Here is a 20,944-nt window from a genome sequence, read left to right as displayed (position 1 = left end):
TAGAGTGACAATGTGCAAACTCCACACAAAAGAACATTTTGTGTACTTAATTATATTATTGATACAGTGGCACTTATTTTCTGGGATCTGCATTTTGCAGTTTTCCTTTGTTTCTGAAGAAAGGGAGAACTTCATACGCAGGTCTCAATAATAAACTTTTTTTCCCTCTTAAATCAAATAAGAGTGAGTGTATACAATATTAAACACATAATCCTTGGTTTAACATATTGTAGAAATCGACAGTGACCTACTTTAAACTATCTTCTATATGAAAACCAGTTTTATTGTTTGGGAACGACTGAGCTGGAATGTGAAAGCCTGTCTCCCTCTGCTGGAAGAGGCATGTAGTCTCACGGTGGGAAGCATATAAGCACTTTGGCCACAATCGTAACCCTAGTCACAATGACTCCCATTTGCCCCTAAACCCCACAAAAACTGTTAGGTCGACCTCTGACCTGATACCACACACTGGGGCAAAGTCATTTGTCACCTGGATATGAAGTGTTGTGATAAGGGGGTGGAGGGAAGGGGTGGTTGGGGGGGTGTACGGGTGTCTGGGGGTCATTAATGTGCAGGGCAGTGCTGATTTCTTTTTTTCTTTTTTTTTTTTTTTTTTTAAATAAGGGGAACGTGGCTTTGGGGGTGTAAACAGTCTTGAAGGGAAAAAAGGCTTTTATGTGTGTGTACAGAAGTTACAGACAGAGAGACGCTGTCTGGTTCAATTCTGATTGGCCGGGGAGGCCGGGGATGCAGAGAGGTCACGGAGTCAGGCCTGATGAATGTTTTGTGATACTCAGGGTGGGGGTCTCTGCAAAAGCGGGAGTGCAGTGTGGTTTGAATTAGTGGCAAACTAAACCCCTTTAAGCATACTCTGTATTTACGGCCATAACTGAAATCAGTAGAGAAGATTTAAAAACAGACTCAAGCTCATTTTTTGAAGATAAGGGCAAGACAATTTTTTAAAATTTTATTCCTATTTAGTTTTTACAGCTGATTACTTTTTAGAATAACCAGTTCTCTATGCACTGCATCCTTAACACTGACAACCATGCACTAGTTTGTCAGAAATTTTGATAGAATCTGATTTTCCAGCAAACTTTCAACACCAAACAGAGATGTGAAACAATGATTTTACTCCACACCAGCTTGGCAATGAAGCTGCGGTTCAAGGACTTGGAATTTTTTTCAAAACTATTGTCTGTGTGAGGAGTTTTTAGGCAAAATATAAAATAAAAGTGTTTGAATTAGGCTACTACTTAAATGTATGATGAAAGTATGGAAATTATGCCTTTGACCAAGGCACTGGCTTGTATCTGGAGTTGGTCCCCAGTGGTGTGACTGCCCACTGCTGCTGGAATAGGTTAAATGTGGAAAACGAGTTTTCCTGCACTAAAAAAAGTTAAAAAAAAAGATTTTTTTTTTGAAACACCTTTTCAGCATCTCAGTTTGAGCTCAATAGCACTGAAATCAAAAGAAATGGAATTCAAATTATTTTAATGGATGAACTGTTGTAATGAGGAACTTTATTGCATTTTGAATTTAGCCCATATAATCCCATTTCAGTCAAGTTATAGGTTGTAATAGATGATATACAATCTTTGTGGCTATTTGAATTACCTGTAGGCAGAGTAGGGTGTACTTACACATACTGTGCCTGAGCATGATTATCCCCCCTCCGACCTGCACTCACACTGCACTTAATGAGGCGGGTCCAAGTACGCATCCATTTTTCTCGGTACCTCTTGTGCACGCTCTCACTTTGTTTCACACGCACGCTCCTGAAAAGAGCTCTTGCAGATATTCTCAGAGGCAGCTGTCATTGAGGAGTGCAGATAGCAATCAAACTGTATGCATCCCATACTTAAGACCAACTAAACCATGCCCAGGCCCACTTGGGCATGACATGTACATCACACTAGTCAAATGAAATGGACTTTGGGGTCCAGCATGCTCAGGCAGTGTACTGATCACCTGGTGTGTGTGCACCTTTGTGCCAATGAGTACACCCTAAGGGTGCTTAAGTTCTCCACACATTGGTAGTGGTTTCAACTTGTTGAGGCCAGATTTTCACTGTGAGTCATCTCTCTCATGGGCTTATCACTGCCTACTGATATATATATATTTTAAATGGCATTCCACCATGAAAGAGGCATCACATTATCAACATATTAACAGTAAGGGGCTTGCACCTGATCTTGTACCAGAGGGATTCATTAACAAAAGAACATTTCTTAGATTTGGTAAGGACAGAATTTTACCAGCTGTTGTAGGAGTGTGCAACCACTCTGGCGCTTTGTCTTCATCTTCATTCTGACTGATCCTGAGTCCCTGTAAAAATACATAAAAACTAAGTTTCCAGTGCCAGTTAAAAAAGAATGACTACATCTAGATTCTCTTTTGGCAGTTTGAGTAATATTTTAAATTTATTGGTCATTTCATTTTATATGCAAATGTACAGGAAATGTATTTATTTAGCCTCATTTTCAAACAAAGACTGTATAACTTTAAATTTGTTGTTCAAAATCAAATTATAGATATGGACTATGAGAATATGTCAATCGTAGTCATGTCACACAAAATAGTTCATAAAACTTTCTGTGGCCAGGAGCAATGCTGTACAGTTGGGATAAACAAATATTTACTAACCAAAAAGTGCACAGTCCCTTGAGGGGACTGCTAATAGAGGCAACCAAAAAAAGAAAAAGACAGACAATAATTACAGTCAACTGTGAAAGTGGAAAAAAGCCAGCAAACAGCAAAACTTTCTTTGATTATTATTTTGCCTTGTGCCAAAACAACGAGCAAGTTAAAACTCCGTCAGTCAAGCCTCGCTTTGATATCTAGTCAATGATGGATTATGCGCAGAAGCAGGTGATCAAAAAAAAAAAAAATAAAAAATTAATGGCTTCATAATGACTCATCAAAAATAAATAATCGTTTCCTAGCTCATGACAGAAATTAATGCTTGGGAAACATTTGGAGATTATCAGTGCCTTTTTTTTTCATAACTTGGCACCTGGAAAGACTAAGTGGTGCACCTCTGCATGAAACTACTTTGTTGTTAACATATTAAAACATACATTAAGCAATAAAATAAGTTATATAATAATCCTCATATATAAAATAAATAGTACATAAAATTTGTTAAAACACAAATGGAGAAATCTTAAAAAGAAACAAACTTGAAAGCAGAAGGCCAATATGATACTGATGAAGAAAACGATGCTCTGTGTCATGACGGCTGCAGCAGGCAAGGCCGGGAGGACCTCAATGCAGGACTCAAAGGCAAGAGGTAGACTTATAATTCATGTTATTATTCAAAACTCAGGATATCAAGGCTGGTCAGGCACCAGCTACATGAAAACTCAAAAATAACTAGACTCTAAGGCACACAGCAGGAACATCCTATACGCTAACAATGATGAGGACCCAACAAAGGACAAAAACAAAAGCAGACAATAAATACACCAGGGCTAATGAGGAGAGTGACAACAGGTGAGGGGCACAGCTGAACATAATTACAGAGGGGAAGCAAAACTAAACACAAAGCACAAGGAACACAAGACTGTCAAAATAAAACAGGAAGTGACCAACCATAACACACAGACTTAACCACGGAAACCTGACATAGAGGGAATCTAAACATGACCAAAACACACAGGGAAACACACACACACACATACATACATACATACATACATACATACATACATACATGCATACATACACATATATATATATATATAAAATATATAAAAACTACAGCAGATCAACAATATCTGAAAGTCATTTCCTTAAGAAATAGGGAAAAAAAATCCAGCAAAGATGTGACACATGGCCTGAGAGATGCATCTGGCCCTTCAGTTAATCCATCTACTAATGGAAGGGTGGCTGTCAAGAAGCTATTCTTACGGAAGGGAAACAGGGAGAAAAGGCTGAGGTATGTCAAATCAAACAAGAACTAGACTGAACCAAACTTGACAATTTTGTACTGCCAGTGCAGTGATGCTTAGATAGAAAAAAACACATCATCTTGACAGAAAATGCAACAAAAGGCAGCCAACATTCAAAGATAAGCTCTGAATGTCCTTGAAGAAACCTCGAAAACAATTCCTGAAGGCTACTTAAAGAAATTATAGAAAGCTTGCCTAAGTGAGTTCAAGCTGTGTTGAAGAATAATGTTAGTCATACCAAATATTGACTTTCAAGCTTGTTAGAGTTGTACAAACTCAGTTTTGCCTTATATGCTGTATTCCCATTTATGTTTGCACGTTTCAACAAATGGCTGCACCTATTTTCCATTTTCCTAGCAAAATATAAAGAATTGAGGGGTGGCTGCATACTGTATATTTTCCATTCTCATGATGTGTTGCACATGATTTGAGCTTATTTGTACCATCCCTGACTGTCACACTTCCAATATAACACTATGAGCTGGATGAGTGTCCACAAATCATCATCAGCTGATTAGCTCATGAAGGTTTACCTCTGGGTTATAAACCAGCATGTCATGAGGACAGCTGCTGTGTTGGACACTGTTTTATTGCTCTCCCTAAAAAATTTATTTTTTTCCTAGTTTTACCATTTAACCATTGAAATAATTTGATAAGAAGTCCAAATTTAATCTAAAAGTCTAAAACATTTTCACATTGACTCAAATTTGGCCAAATTATAGCCATTAGCCCTCTAATCAGTGGAGAATTGTTGAATGAGATTTAATGTTGTCAAATACCAGGGTATGCCTCAGCCTTGCAGTGTATTTTTACAGTTTAAAATGCCCTATATAGCTGTTGTATTTTTACCATTGACCAGTTATGCAAACAATAATTAGCTGCTCAAAATGATTTTTAAATCAAATATATAACTACACTTTATGCACTAAGGTGTGCTCATTTTATTAGGTACATCTAAAATCTAATGCAATTAACTGCAAAAGCACTGCCATATATTCAGTTTTTTTTACAAAGATATCTTTGCAAGACTTTTTTGCTCGCTGACTTGCCACAGTCTGCAAAGTGATATAAGCTTCTTACAGCTGCTCCTGTTGCCACAGCAGGTAGCTCCATATGTATGATTGAGCAGATTTTTTAAATCAGATGCTCTTCCTGATACAGCCTCAAAGTGAATGAGGTCTCTTCCTGGGACTAAATCTGGGATTATCTATTTTCTTTTTTTTTAATAACTTTTAGAATGAAAACCTGCACTCTACTAATGAATACGGACTTCAAATACTAAAGTACCTTGGATAGCTCCTTCAATTATGACTCAGCACACTGACTTTATTATTTATAGTTTAAAATGTTAAATAGTTCAAAAGTTTCATATGGACAGTCCAGTGTTCTAAAGTGCTTAAATTTCATTGTGTTTTTGGCATCTTCACTATGAAAGATAGTTTATTCACAAAGAAGCAGATACCAGTCCTGCTGATGGGTTCAGAACCTTCTACAGCCCTGCCCAGCTTTCCTAGAGTAACTGCATGTCTCCTGGAATCTCCTTCATGCTCTTGAGACTGTGCTGGGAGACACAGCAAATTTTCTAGGAATGACATGTATTGATGAGCCATCCTGGAAGAGTTGGACTACCTGTGCAACCTCTGTAGGATCCAGGCATGGCCTCGTGCTACCAGTAGTGACACTGACCCTAACAAAATGTGAAAAAACAGTCAGAAAAGATGAGGAGGGAAAAAATGTCACTGGCCTCCACCTGTAAAACCATTCCTGTTTTGGGGGTTGTTACATTGTTGCCCCTGTGTGCACCTGTTATTCATTTCAATAACACCAAAGCAGCTGAAACTGATTAACAACTCTCTCTGTTACATATCCAAGAAATTTAATTTCCTTGATGCTATACTCTGATTAACAAGAGTTCCGTTATTTTTTGAGCAGTTTTGTGCTGAAAATAATTTCAATTACAGTAACTGAAATAAAAACTGTACTTTAAAATTATATTTTTTTATATATAGCACCTTTCAAATCAAAGTTACAAAGTGCTTCACGGGATAAGACAGGAAATAAACAACAAATTAAATGTTCAAGAAGAGATATAAGTGAAACCAGTGATGGCATAGTTACCTTGAAAAAGTAACCCGATTACTGATTACTCCTTTAAAAGTAATTTAGTTACTTTACTGATTACTTAATTTTAGAAGTAACTAGGGCAGCATTACCTCTACTACATACAGTCCGACCAACTTCTTCAACTCTCCCCCACTTACTGGTTTTGTACCGAAGTCCAGCTTTTGTTGTTTGGGTGCTGGGGGGTTCCTGCATTAGCCGCAGCTCTGCTTCGCACCACCTGGTGGGACTTGCTCTGTTAGTGTGACTTTGTCGCCAGCACAGAGTGCACAACTAACCTTAGTATTGTCATCTTTAGCTGACACAAACTCAAAACAGTGCCTGCATTTCCAGCTGGAAAACGCGCATCTCTCTCCTCCCTTCGTTGTTTACGTTTGTGTCGCTGTGTCCATTATTGTCCTCATGCTGAAAACGGGACTTAATTGTGGCATCGGCCAGACGTCACGCCCCGAGACGCAAGAAGAAAGCAAAAATATATCTTTTAACTATGGAATATAACAAAAATAGTAACGCACAGTTACTTGGATAAGTAACTTTAATCTGATTACTAGACTGCAAATAGTAACGCGTTAGATTACTCGTTACCGAAAAAAAGTAGTCAGATTAGAGTAATTAAGTCACGCGTTACTGACATCACTGAGTGAAAGTACATAAGGTACCAGCAATACCGGGGTGGCTGTGGCTCAGGAGGTGGAGCAGGTCATCTGCTAATTGGAAGGTTGGTGGTTTGATCCCTGGCTGCTCCAGTCTCCATGTCAAAGTATCCGTGGAAAAGATACTGAACCCAGTGTTGCTCCCGATTCGTGCACTGGGGTGTGAATGTTAGAAAGCACTTAGATGTAGTACGTGTTTGAATGAATCTGTGTGACATTCTGTATAGAGTGCTCATGTAGAGTAGAAAGGTGCTATATAAGAACCAGTTCATTTGCCATTTGCAAGGAGATAAAAGGGAGAAATAAAGACAATTACGAATGAAAAACAGGTGAATTATCATAACATATTAAATTATTATTGATATAAATTCTTCTTCTTCTACTGATATAAATTATGAACAGTTTTTACTTATGCAATCTGGGAACCCCATCTGTTGGTCTGCTGACTTCTACAAAAGACAGTGAAAGCTGTTAGCTGACGGAGACCTGCACTGGCTCCTTTCATGTATGATGAGTTTTTCATCTCTCACTTAAATTGATTTTACTTCGGTTTTAAAATGTCAACCGCCAGAAAAATATACAAGGTACCTTCAACACTGCAAAGAACTCAGTCAAATTGGTACCCAGGAAAGGGTATGCTCACTCCTGTAAACTTAATTAGAGTGGTGAACAATTACCATAGTGACCTAATATTTTCCCACAATCTTCTGCCGTTAACAATTGTATACTGTCTATATTTATTTCATTATATTGCTGTAGGTGTCACAGTAAGATACTGTTCAATTTACAGAATTTGGTTACTGTAAGTTTAATACAGCACACTATGTCTCCTGCTTCTCTCAAGTTTTTGTGTTGATGGAATGGAGGTTTCTAGTTTTCACATAACATTTGTGTAAGTTGGATATGAAATCACCAGACAGCATGTGACTCAATCACATCGCAAAATCATTCTTTCTCATTTACACTGGAATTTAATCACTATTATGAACCATGAGTACAGTTTAAATGTAAGTGCAATTTGGTGATGGTGATATTGTCAATTTATTTTATCCTTGCTTTTTCATCTTATACTGTATGATATCTGGATACTTCCAGTTAAAGCTGTGCTGTGTGTACTACATACTCCATGTGTGTGTGATGGGTTAAATGCAGAGAATGAATCTCACTGCATGTATATGTATGTGACAAATAAAGCTCTTTCTCTCTTCTCTCTATAGTTAACTAAAATGAACTGAAACTAAAAAGTGAAACTGGGTGTGAAAAAGCATTTTACTGAACTGGACAGTTTTCAAGTTTTCACATGATACTTATGTAAATGTTTAAAGAAATTTTTTGTGTGGCTACATAGTATCATTACTGTAAAGCAGTTTCATCTTGGGAGGTCCCAGTTGATCAGTTACCTCAAGGAAAATAAGATCACACACCCTGATTCATTAAATGTGACTAGTTTTATTAGGTGGACTAACTGATGAATACAACCATTGAAAAGTATGTTAATTATTGTAAAATGATAATATAATAAATTTCCCAAAGCTGGGAAACAGAAAGCTGAGACTACAATGTTAGTGTTTACTCCACTGATGATGAATGGTGGCCAACTCTGTGTGTGTGTGTGTGTGGGGGGGGGGGGGCTCGTTTACTGTTTATATACACTAGAGAGCTGTAGATGAATGACCCTTCAACACCCTAAGGGGAAGTTTCTGTTGAATGAAGTACATACAGAATATAAAGCAAATATTAGGACAGCATAAGCACAAAAAAACAGCATACCCTCTGACAGAAAACAGACACAGTACAAAACACTATACCCACTGGTTGCACTTTTTAGGGGATCAAAGACAGTTCCCAAACACAACTGCAATGTGGGGACATATTCGTAGATTATTTAATAGAATTTTCCATGCTGTTATAGGAAAATTTTGACTTTTTTGAATGCAGTAATGCTTTAACAGAAATTGACAGTTTTCAGCTGAAAGTTTATGTAATGCGTACACTTTCAACATATATTATCTGTTTTCTTCTGAGAATCAGTGGAACAGTGCAGAGCGACAGCAGATAAAAATGTCTTTTTAAATGTTCTCAGCTGTATGTCTGAAGTACTCACTCAAACCACAGAGTGTCAGTGTTGAGCCTGTGGACTGTTTATATTCTGTGCATGCAACTATTCATGCATTCATCATTTTGTATAAATGTCAACACGCTTGTTGCATATGTCATTGTTTTACTGTGTACAATAAAATGTACTTCTGCTGGGGTTGGCAAGGGTGGAGTGCTTTTGGATGATGTATTTTAAGTTATTTTTGAGTCTGCATCATGATGAATTTTTGAGCACTTGGAAACATTTCTGCATCTGTGTTACAGAGTATCGGTAGTTTTTTTTTTTTTTTTTTTCCTGTAAGTAATCTTGTGTTTCTTTTGTGTCTTTATTGGGTGGGACAAACCAATATGTCCCATGTCCTCTTAACATCTATTGTACTCCTATACCAGAATTCATCATGGAGAAGTCTTCTGAAGACAAAAATACAAACTGCATGAGCAATCTGCAAAAGTACATAGTAATGAGATCATGATATGATATGATATGATATGATATGATATGATATGATATGATATGATATGATATGATATGATATGATATGATATGATAGTTACTGAGTTACCCTCTGTTAAAAATTTAGCTCTTAATCTGACTTGGAAACATATATTTCGCCAACCGCATGAACACAGATTTTGAAAATTGAGAAGGAATGTCTCAGTTTTACTTGAAGCTCTGACATTGTCCGTTATGAGTGTTCAGAAAGACATTATTATTGGTCAAAACTGTAAGTCCAGATGTGTAAGCTGTAGGAAATACCAGCTGAGGGCGCTACATGACCGCAGTAATAAACCAAACTTTTTTTTTTTTTTTTTTTTTTTTTCTTTTCAAGGAATGAACCTGAAAACAATACTGGCAACTGTTTGAAGCAGGAACACAAATCTGGCAGCACTCCGAGCAAACAAAACAGGCTAATCATGTAACTTCAAACTCCACACACCTTAGCAAATCAATAGGTGTTAAAGACCTCAATCCGCAGAGTAGTTCACTGCACAAAGGCAATAAGAGAAGATTAACGGATAGTCCTCTTACTGATATGGTGCTAAAAAGTTAACAAGATTATCCAGAAATCGCCTTTAATCTTTTCTGATTCATCAGGCATTGTGTTAAAGTTTATGAAGTTTGAACTTTGCCTTTTTCTACCATTTGAAGGCAATCTAATATTCAATATATGCTGGTGAGCAGCTCAATGTGATTATTATGATATTGCTTATTTATGAGATATAAAAGTTGAGATCTTATAAATAAGTGATATAATAATGTAGGCTCATCTGTCTAATGCGTTGAGTGATGAGCTAACACTGCCCACTGCATGCAGGGTTTTTTGTTTCCTTTCTGTGGACTATCTGCACTGTCCCAAATAGAAGCGTGTAGGATTTCATATGAGGACAAAGGTAACATGTCCGGATTTAAAATCAAGGATTCTGGGAAGGTAAAGACGAGGGAGTACGTTTATCAAGAAACCCTTTGGCTTGCAGCCGTCGTGGGCCCTCCACTAAAATGTACACCTACGTCACCGCTTCCGCCTCGCACCCCCCCCCCCCCCCCCCCCCCCCCCCTCTCCCTCCCCCTGTCCTCTCCCTCCTCCCTCCCCCGGCGTCGTTGGAGCTTCTCGGCCGCCTGCAATCCAACATGGAGTAGAGAGAGATGGGGCTCTAGCGGGGCCACCCCTCGGTAACAACAGCGACGACGCGCTTTTTACGCACAACTGGAACCGGAGTCGTCGGTGAAAACATGCGCCTTAGGACTTAAAAACGGAGTGTGTGCCTTGTGCGCCCGTGTGTGTGTGTGCGTGCGTGCGTGTGTGTGTGTTTGGGGAGGGGGGGGGGGTAGAAGACCGGAGCTGGATTCAGCTACAAAATTGTCCATTTATGCTACGTTATGTACTGAAGGTGATGGTGTGTTAAAGTTATAGAAAAGCGGGCATTCGCGATCCAGAAGAAAGAGCGAGGCTCCAGGGGTAAAAGAGGAAATTTTTAGGGGAAAAGAAGACGGAGGCGCAGCCAGTCGAAGGCAAGCAAAGAGCCGACACTCGCACAAAGGCGCAGGGGGGATTTATGCGGAATTGGAGACAGAATCGGTGGAGCCACGGTGTAAGAATGACAAGCGAAAAGTATGCAACCGCCGTGGTACATTACCTGAGGTGAAACGAGAAAATGATAGAAGAAACACACCCAAACGAGTAAGTACTACAGCTCAAAGATTTGTCTATCTCTCTCCCTCTTTCTTTTTTCTTTTTTCTATTCTTTTTCTTTTTTCTTTTTTTGGTTCCCTCCGTGGCTACGAGTTGGGGGTGATTGGAGCAACTTGATGGAATGTGCATTCCCTGCACAGATGTTCATGTGTATGCTTTGTATTTTTTTATTATTATTATTATTATTATTATTATTTTGCTCACTTGGCTGGATTTGGTGTTTGATGCTGCTGTGAAGCAATGCATTGACAGTGCTGTCGAAGAGGGGTTTTAGGGCCCCCACCTTGGTGTAGACTCCAGGCTTGGGAAGGCAAGAGAGAAAGGAGAGAGGAGTGGGAGGAGGAGGGGAATAAGCGTGGGTGGATCGGAAACATTTTCTGAAAGGATCTGAAGCGAGAGAGCAGGCCCCTGTTACAGCGTAACTTAGAAACTCCTACACGCCCAGAAGTTACACCTTTTATAAATACACACGCAGCAGTGAGCTCACGCACCTTTTGTTTGTGAGTCGCTCGGGAGAAACGAAAACTCGATGGCCATTCCAGAGGCATTTTTCGCTTCGTTATTTAGTCACATCTGTGTGTTTGCTTCCAACCGAAGGGGAAGTCTCACAGGATGTGAGATATCCGATATGCCTCATCCGCCATCTCTTTCTCAATCGCCCTCATTTGCATAGCCTACCGCGCTCCATTCATAAAAAATAGCGATCGTAAACGTCGACTCAGCCTAAAAACGAGACCCGACCGTTTCTCCTTAAGTAGAAAGTGGTGAGATCGTGTGTGACCGTTTCGGTTTGACACGCACACCCCGGGTTTATGCTTTTGAGTCTGTGAATTATAGCTTATATAGAGCCGTTCAGTGGTAGGCCCACCGATATGTTTATATATGGCACCCATGGGCCTGTGTTGAAGCTTAAAATTTGCTTAAGAGCAGATTAATCTGTGTTGGGCTACCTTTATACTGTGCAGGTGGCAGAGCTCCAGTTAAAACAAACAACGAGAGATTATAGCCTGTTCGGTTTTTTTTGTTTTGTTTTTTTCAGTCCTGGAGCCTGCACAGAAAAAAACATATGCACAGACGTATGAGCAAGCGTGCCAAAACCATTTAATTTACTGGCTCCTGCTTGCATTTTTACAGCTCTATTAGCCTAGCCATATCGTCAGCGTCTGTCTCTTTCAGTCTACATGGGGCTGTGCTCGATGGGAATGCCTGCCTTGCAGATCTGTTGGCGGGGGTGGGAAGGCGAAGGGCACCGGAGGGGCTGTTTGCGCTGCGGTGGCGTGACGCCGGCTCATTCATAAAAGCCCTCTAACCTTCAGCGCGTCCCCATTCATGCCTGCTGGCCGCACTCTGCTCCACGAAGCCAGCGTCTGTGTGTCTGTTCCCGGTCCCAGGGCTAGAAAGAGGCAGGGACTGCGACCAAGCCTTTGTCTGTGCATGTCATATGTTGCCAGACACACACTGGGGGTGGTGGGAGATGCAACCAAGTAATCAAACCACTCTTTTCTGTCTTGCATGTCTTTTGAAACGCCGCATTTCCTGTAATAACATCTGTGCTAACTGTATCTTTATGGCCTCGTTCTGAGTCATGTGTTTCTGATAAACAGTATTCTCATGGTGTGGTGGGAAAAGCACTCAAAAACCCATGGCTGATTGACTTTAAGTTAGCAAAAGAGGCCTTTTTATGCTCCTATAATTCTGGATTTTACACTAATTGGCCAAAAAGATCAGTTATACTATTTTTCGGTCATTAAAACCACCCTATATACGTTGCAAAATGCAACAATAGTACATTATTTAGTTGGAAACACTTAATAAAAGTGAACATAAAAGACTCTGTATGGCACATAACTGTATATGGCAGGGTAATTCTGCATGTATTTTGTTCTTCAGAAATTGTTAAAATATATGTTCATCTTCAGTTCTTGTTCACATTTACTAGCAATTAACTATTTACTTTTACCTTTATACATTTAACAAATTGAATTTAACCCAGTGCTAGTAGAATTTAGCCACAAACCTAAAACCACTGCTGAGGAAGCTTTGGGTGATACTTTGACATGCAGTGGTCTCCGCCTAAACACGAAGGCAGCAGCCGCCACCACACAGCAAAAACTGCTCGGGAACGGTTAGAGGAACACGTCAAAGAGCTTCAGTATTGCACAATAGACATCAGGTGGTTTTAATGTTCTGGCTTATTGGTGTATGTTATGAACTCTTGGCTGACAGATTTCAATTTGTCTTTTGACTTTTAGTTTTTTCCAGCTGAATAAAAGTTAGACTGTCAAAGGCTGAGAATTTTTGAACCACATCTTCCTCTAATTTACTTTTTTGTTTGCATTGTAAAGTAAAATCCCCACCTATATTTTTCTAAAGATGTCAGCCATTCTGCCATGTGGTGTCACAGTTTTTATTGTCCAGTTACTGGAAGGAAATGATCAGCTGTGGTTATTTGCAACTTTGCAGTGGCAGTGTGTTGTGGTTTTCTTATCGGAAATGATGATCCCTTCAGTAGGATTGCAGCTGTGTTAGGAAATAAAGCACACTTTTAATGTGTTTTGTGTCATGGAGTGTAGTCGTGTAGTTTTTCTCCCTGCCTCTCTTATGTCTTCAGTTTTATTGCGCGTCTTCAACTTGTTAGTTTTTTGTTGATCCACGCTATGGCGATGGTCACATGCCCATGTGTCAGTGTACTATCAGCAGGCATTGTGTGTAGAAACACGCATACATTGTGTTCGTGAGGGCCTTTTGTTGGCTACATGACTTAAACTATAATATCTCTATTATGGAGGATGTCCCTCTTTGCACCGTCCTTCTGGGGACATTTGTTACCTTTTATAGAAGTAAAAGCTCTCCCCTGCACTGAGAGTCACAACATGAGCCAAGGACGTATTGATCTAATGTGAGCTGCTGCAAAGTCAGCATGTGCACAGTCAGTATTAGACAGGAGATGTCCAGTGACATTCAGATAAGGTCAACGTAGCATCGAAATATAATCCCTGAATAAAAGCACTCATCAATTGGCAAACAGAGGAGTTAGCAGGATTGTTCTGTTCCTCACACGCAGTGCTTTTCTCCATTAACAGCATTTGGCATAATAGAGTATAATAAACCTGACAGGTGTGGAGTTTTGGGGGAAAGCTCGTTACCAAAAACGACCCCAAACAGATAAGAGGTGTCCCTGCTGACCTGTTTCAGGAGCGCAAATGTGAACCACACTTTTGTATCAGTTTTTTATGGTAGTCATCTATTCACCATCTATTCACTGAGGCCTTTGACTTTTGTGTAAGTCGGCCTTGGGTTTCCTGAAAGACACTATATAAATCTAATTTATTATTTATATTATTATTTATGGAAGCTTGTTTCTCCCACTGAAAAAAAAAAAACTCGCTAGGCAGAGGTAAGTCAAAATTTTAAGTTATCTCAAAATTTCAGGTTATTATCTCTAAATATCAAGTTAGGTATTTCCAAATTTTGAGTTACGTCTAAGTTAAAGTTTTGAGGTACCTACCTCAAAAATTTAAGTTATTAGGTTGAAATTTTAAGATACGTAACTCGAAATTTTGACTTGGGGATGGTAACTTTTTCTTTCTTTCTTCAATAGCAGAAACAAACTTCCAAATTTTTTACCCTCTGAGGTTACCACTTAATTCTACTGTGGTCAACATAGTGAAAGGGTATATTTTGACCCAAAGTCTGATCTTTTTCTAAACTTAACCAGGTCATTTTTGTGCCTAGCCCTAATAAAACTGTAAGTGATTAAGAAAATTAACAGTGATTGAAGACGAAAGTGGTCCTGGGTCAGACTTAATCTTGTGTGTTTGTGCCATCAACTAATATGAACTTTTTCTGCTCTTTCAAGTGGAAAAGCTCCTATATGTCATTTCAGGAATGCTTGCATGGGTTGTTTCATTTACCAGTATGATCACAGCGCATCAAATAGGCTCTAAAAATGCTGGAAGCTTTATTGCAGTAAGGGTAAAACTCAGACGTGAGACTTGGCCCCCTTACTTAAAAATCAACATGTGTTGGAGTCGCTTTGCGCTGCCTGTGAAGGCTTCGATTCTTTGCCTCTTTCTTTTGGAAACATTTTTGTTGGTATTTTCGCATGCTCGAACGCATTGTACTGACAAACTCACATTGTGGATGGCTAACTGGTCTTTTATGTATACAGTGTTTTCATATACTGTAACAAGAGTACATAAATATAACAAAACAGTCTGTGAAGCTTGCATAGACTGAAAGAGTCAGTGGTGGGAAAGAGAAACTCGGAGAGGCTTGTTTAGCAGTTTCTCTTTTACAGCAGAAACGTGATAATATCCTAAAATAAGAAATACACAGTATATTAACCAGCCTACAACACCGATGCAGTACTTTGAGTTTCATTGTAAGTACAGCTGCAGTTTATTTAGATTCATATCTGAGAAAATATAAAGTCTGCATATGTGGATACACATAATTAACATAATAACTTCCTTTACAGACCCTTAGCATTTCTTTTTTCAGTCTGTACTCCCCCCTGCACATAGACGCATGCACACATCATGTGGAACAGATCCCTTTTCACAGTGTTTCCTGTGTTTTACAGAGCAGCTCATCACTGGTTGCTATCCGGAGCCTTTATATAATGGGCTGAGCTGTTTATATCGAGAGACTAAACAATGGAGCCGGATTGTTTGCCTGTTTTTTTACTAATCTCTGCTCATCAGCTGACTAGATGACCAAGATTATAATAGCTTGAGTTTTCATTCACTCCACTGTGTGTTTTTCACTTGTCACACCATGTGTACAACAATCCACTGGGGTGTGAACCCTGTGAACTTGCATTTCTTCAATAATTGCTTTAAGGTTATACTTGGTTTGGTTTGACATTTCATTACTTGAGTGATTTACTTAAATCAACATGAATGGTGCACTTTGCACGCTTGCAGTCTGTTAATTTGTAGACAAATAACACTGTACTGTACATTATGTGTTCTGTTATTCCAGCTGATTAATTTTTTTTTTTTTTTTTTTTTTTGAAGAGGCAAGACAAGCCAGTTGGCTTTTATAATTTAGCTTTTCTTCTACCAATACCTTATTTTCTTCCTGTATGACAGCTAAAAGAAATATAAGTGTGCTAGATTGAAAGTGTAACTACTTTGATTTCTTTTTGTCAAACTTACCCAGCTGACACCATCTAAAACTATTTTATTTGTGCAAGAGAATTAGAATAAAGTTGGCTAAAACAGTTTTCAGAGGATAAACTGAGGGGCTTCACCAAAGCCCGGTGTAAGATAAATGAAGCGAAGCCTGTGAGCTAGTTCAGGCAGGAAACCCGAGCTGTACTGCCTCATACACACCAACATGCCTCACTCTCCTTGCATCATGTACCAAACACAACCACCCCAATGTGGTGGTCTATTTAAGCTGAAGAATTTCCCACTTCTCCCGCAGACATGTCGGTGCATTGCTGCTTGCTTTTTCAACCCCTCCACCACCCCAGCATCCACCTGTAGGCTCCAGAGGGATGTTTACTCATTACTCCCTAATTTTTTGAGTGTATCATATCTGGAGGGAGTCAGGGGCCTGGAGCCTAGACACCAAATGCTGACTATAGTATTCTGCTGCAATAAACCATTCCAAACGTGAGTTGTCTGACTTTTATAATGACCATATTTGGTCAGATTCAAATAAAAATGGGTCATTTCAAATCAGCATAATAGATCCCCTTTTGGAGGTTATTCATGACGTGTACAAGGTAGGCTCTGGTCCATCACCTTTCTCATTTATTTAGCTTCAGACCTTTGCAGACCTTAGCTAAGCAAAATTGTTTTGAATTGTGAAAAAGTTGCACCACACATACTGATAAGTTTAAAAATGTGAGATTCACAATCATTTCACCTAGTAAAATAAAATGAAATGTATTCCTACACCCATGTAAAAGAGAAATGCTATAGGCCGTTTCATCCCAAACACCATCTTGAAGCATTGCAGTCAGTCATGTGCAGCAGTAAAAATACGTATATTTAGATGAGGAAATCCCAAAGAGAACACGTCCTACTGTTCATTATGCAAATATTTTTCAGTTTCTTTGATGCCCTGGAGTGGCACCACAGGCGCCAATCACAAGATGAACCATTGATATCTGACAGTTTAGATGTGAGCATCTACCTGGTTGAACACACCAAGGTTGGCACGGTGGCGGCTATAGAGACGATTAAAATAGTTCGCACCTCCTCTCACCGATCGTTTAACGGGCGACCCAAAGTGTTAGGTTTTAACAGAGTGTAAGCGGATATGTGGTAAACGGTCTTGGTTTCGTTTAGTCACTTTTAAGAGGTTTAAAACCAATCAGCTTTATTTCAGTTAAGTTCATGTTTAGAAGTTCATGTTTCACCCTCGGACTGATGGCTTTCTCAGGAGTGCACACAGTGTTGGATAACGTGTTGGAGCCCTGGACCTTTGCACAAAACTGAACTTGAATAAAGTCACAATTCAAGTTCAGTTTCTTTCTCCATGTACGCCATACAGTATTTGTGTGATACTGAGCCTTTTTTTTAGTCACCCAAAGAATCTGCACTCATATTGTAATTGGTCAGTTGGGTATGGGACATTATCCTTGGTGATCACTCTCATGTCAGTTGACCCACTTGCACTCATTCACACCAGCAGCACAAATCTTGTGCTGCCCAAACATGTGACTGTTCCATATAACAACAACTGATTGACAGAAAGCTGATCAAACTTCCCCTCGGGAGCCTCCGGTGTCAATAATTGTGAATGAACTCTCTTCACCCCACTTCCCCCCTCCCACTGTCACTCTCTGAATGAAAGCCACAATATGAAAGAACAACATTGTAAAATAATTACCCACACTGTTTGAGTTTCATAAATTTTTATAGTGTTTTTCACCCATGTGCTTTACAGTGTGCCTCTCATTAATGTATAAACTTATACATCAAACATAGCAAGCTGCCTCCAAGACACTAGGAGTTGCCTTACTAAGATTTTGATACCATCACACATTTTTGCCTACACATTTGATCAGTCCACACTCTACGCACACCATTTGTCACATGTTCACAAAATCACAAAAGTTTCTTTTTATGCCAAGAGACAGTGAACCCCAGTCGCTTTCCAATCAAGGTGATTTATTTTTTTCAATTCATGCCTTAAGTAAATATTATAACATGTTAATTTTAGTACTATAGCTTGATTTCTGTCCTCTTTTGTTTGGTGTGGTAGGCTAAATCATTTACCGGTGGAATAGGAATGAGGCTTGTTACTTTATTTCCGGCCGTTCTAGAGCAAACTAACACCTTACGCATGCTTAATCAGTCTGAACACTAAGGAAGGAACCCACAAGTTTCACACTTACAGTGATGTGAAACAGAAAACATCAAGTCCTAACATCTGAGAAATATTTAATAAACTCTGGTCTATATGTGCATTACTCACAGGCATTAATCAGCCTGAAGTGTTTAAATGCTGTCAGCATTGAATGCATCAGTACAAACCAATAATAAAGTCATCTTTATTGTGATGAACCTTTCAGTCACATCCTGATTGCTACAGAGGGAGCATGTGTGGTGTGTGGAGACATACATAGAGACGTGAGTGTGTGTATGTGTTGTTCTGTTGATCAGGCAGAGGCGCGGCCAGCCATTCCTTATCAGAGGAAGTATAGCCACCCTTATCACACATGGTTGGGCTGCCCTCACTGGCCTTTTTATCTGTCACAGATGAGCTGGATTCCAGACTTGATAACCAGTGCACTTCCCACCCCCTTTCACTGTTTTATGGCAATATTATGACACAGATGACGTCAGACATTGTCAGGGTTCAGCTATCTGTGGAGCACTCTTAATAGTGCATGCACTAAAAATTCAATTTTTTAGTGGTTCAACAGCAAGTGCGGTCAGAATGTGGAATCAAAAAGAGTGAAGAGATAAAGCCAAATAACAATGACGGTGCAATAAAGAGTTTGCAGTCAACAGGTGTGTACTCCACCCACATGTCATTTCCTTATTATGATGACTTGTTTACAAGGTGTGGAGCAGAAATACAAAGTACAGAATGATCAGTGCAATGAACCACTTAAATCAAAGATACATTTGTTTCAAGGTCATGTTAAACAGAATTGTTTTCACACTTTTAGAGAGGACAGGGTTTTAGCTAATGCAACAAATGCATATTAATTCTACTGTAGGGAAGATGTTTCCTTAAAGGATGCTACTTTTTACATCAGTCCTAAAGATCTGACAGTCATATCTGAACCACAGGTGAGAATGGAGGAAAACATTTACAAAGGTGTTGTTAAAAGAAGTGATGCAACATACTTTGCAAACGTGACCAAGCTCCAGTCTAGCTATTTTATTTCTGTTAAAGTAATGGCTACAGCAAGCTCAGTGAAATTGTTGGTATGTTTGCATGCCAGGCTGTTGAATTTCATGCTGTGAGTGATTGTCACGCTGTACTGCAAGGCAAACAAAAGCACTTGGTTGGCAACTGCAGTGCTGTCTTTCTTAAGAAGCCAGACACACCTTGAACCTTTGACCTAAAGGCTTATATTAAATTAGATACGGACATGATACATGGCTTGCCTACTCTTTGCTTATCAGCAAGGAAATAGCTCACCCGGTCTTTCTTCTAAACCGAGTCATCCTTTAATTTTTGATGCAACACATTGCACCCTTATCCCACCCAAAGAAACTGTGAAAAGTGCTTTCGGTCTAAACTAAAACACAATTTGAGCTCATAGCCTGCCTATAAATCACCAAGAGTGCTCCCCCCCCCCCCCCCCCCCCAAATATTAGGCAACTGTATTTGTAGAAGAGTGCGTGTAAGGTTCAAGATGATGTACAGTAAGTGAGTGCTACACAAATAGGTGATTATAAATAGTGTATTAACTATAATACTATACAAAATTGTTGGGAGCCACATCATTTCTTTATTTTTGCTAGGGAAATAGGAAACATGATGCAGTAAGTTATTGAAACATGCAAACATACATGGATGAAAACAGACTTTGTGTAATTCCTGTGAGTTTTCTTGGAATTTCTTTAAGTAGCCTTCAGGAATAGTTCCCCAGGGTTCTTTAACGACATTCAAAGCTCTTATTTGGATGTTGGCTGCCTTTTGTTTTGTTCTGTCATCATCATCCTACACTGCTTCAATAATGTTGAGGTCCAGGCTCTGGGGAGACCAATCCATGACTAATGGCTCTTTGAGAATGGCATTGTTAGTGCAAAAATATTATTTGATGCCACTCAGATTGTGGAGTCTTTGGTATTTTTCATAGATTCAACTAAAGAAATGGGAACAAATGGTTTGTTTTTGTAAAGGTGCAAATTAAACTTGGTTCTTTGCTAACTTTTCCCACATTAAACTGAAAGTGATAGTATTATAAAAGTCATGTAAGTGTTCTAGGGTTAGGCTTGAATGATTCATAGATCAGTGCTAAGTGGCTTATCAAACAAACAAAAAAACATTCCTCTGCAAAAGGTCAGGTACAAGGAGCAGACTGAAAATTAGAGAAAAAGCAGCCAATATCCAAAGAGAATCTTTGACCTTCAGAGAGCCTGGAGAACTATTGCTCAAGACTGCTTAAAAAAAATTACAAGTCTAGCTCCTTGGAAGCAAAATATAAAGAAATGAGGGGTGGCTCAGGACTTTTGCACAGTACTGTACCTTTTCTCAAAGTGAGTGTCGCAATCCTTTTTCAGCATCAGTACCTCGTACAAAACATTTGTGTGGCCAGAATTAGATTCACAGTTCCCAAATGTATGTGTGTGTCAGAATGTGTGGCCACTCCAAGTGTATTAAAGTAGTTCATTGCTGCTGGTTGTGGCTGTCTGTGTGTTCCAGCCACAGATTATAGGGCCTGTCGGCAGACGGGGCTCTAAACATGGGTCACAAGACAGCCCAAAATGTGACAAGTTCATCTCAG

General features: G+C 39.3%; 1 protein-coding gene across 1 annotated transcript in view; it reads left to right on the top strand.

Annotated features, from left to right (window-relative positions):
* The first annotated feature begins 10,421 nt into the window (after positions 1-10,421).
* The window catches only part of LOC115793506 (sprouty-related, EVH1 domain-containing protein 2), a 32,708-nt gene continuing 22,185 nt past the window's right edge, over positions 10,422-20,944 (top strand). Inside the window, exon 1 of the mRNA XM_030748534.1 lies at positions 10,422-11,004. Within this exon, the coding sequence (XP_030604394.1) occupies positions 10,979-11,004 (26 nt within the window). The 5' untranslated portion in view covers positions 10,422-10,978. The remainder of the gene's footprint in view (positions 11,005-20,944) is intronic.

This window comes from Archocentrus centrarchus, chromosome 15, assembly GCF_007364275.1.
Source record: "Archocentrus centrarchus isolate MPI-CPG fArcCen1 chromosome 15, fArcCen1, whole genome shotgun sequence".
Taxonomy (NCBI): domain Eukaryota; kingdom Metazoa; phylum Chordata; class Actinopteri; order Cichliformes; family Cichlidae; genus Archocentrus; species Archocentrus centrarchus.
The sequence above is the reverse complement of the archived record's forward strand: the minus strand, read 5'-3'. Positions and strand labels throughout refer to the sequence as shown.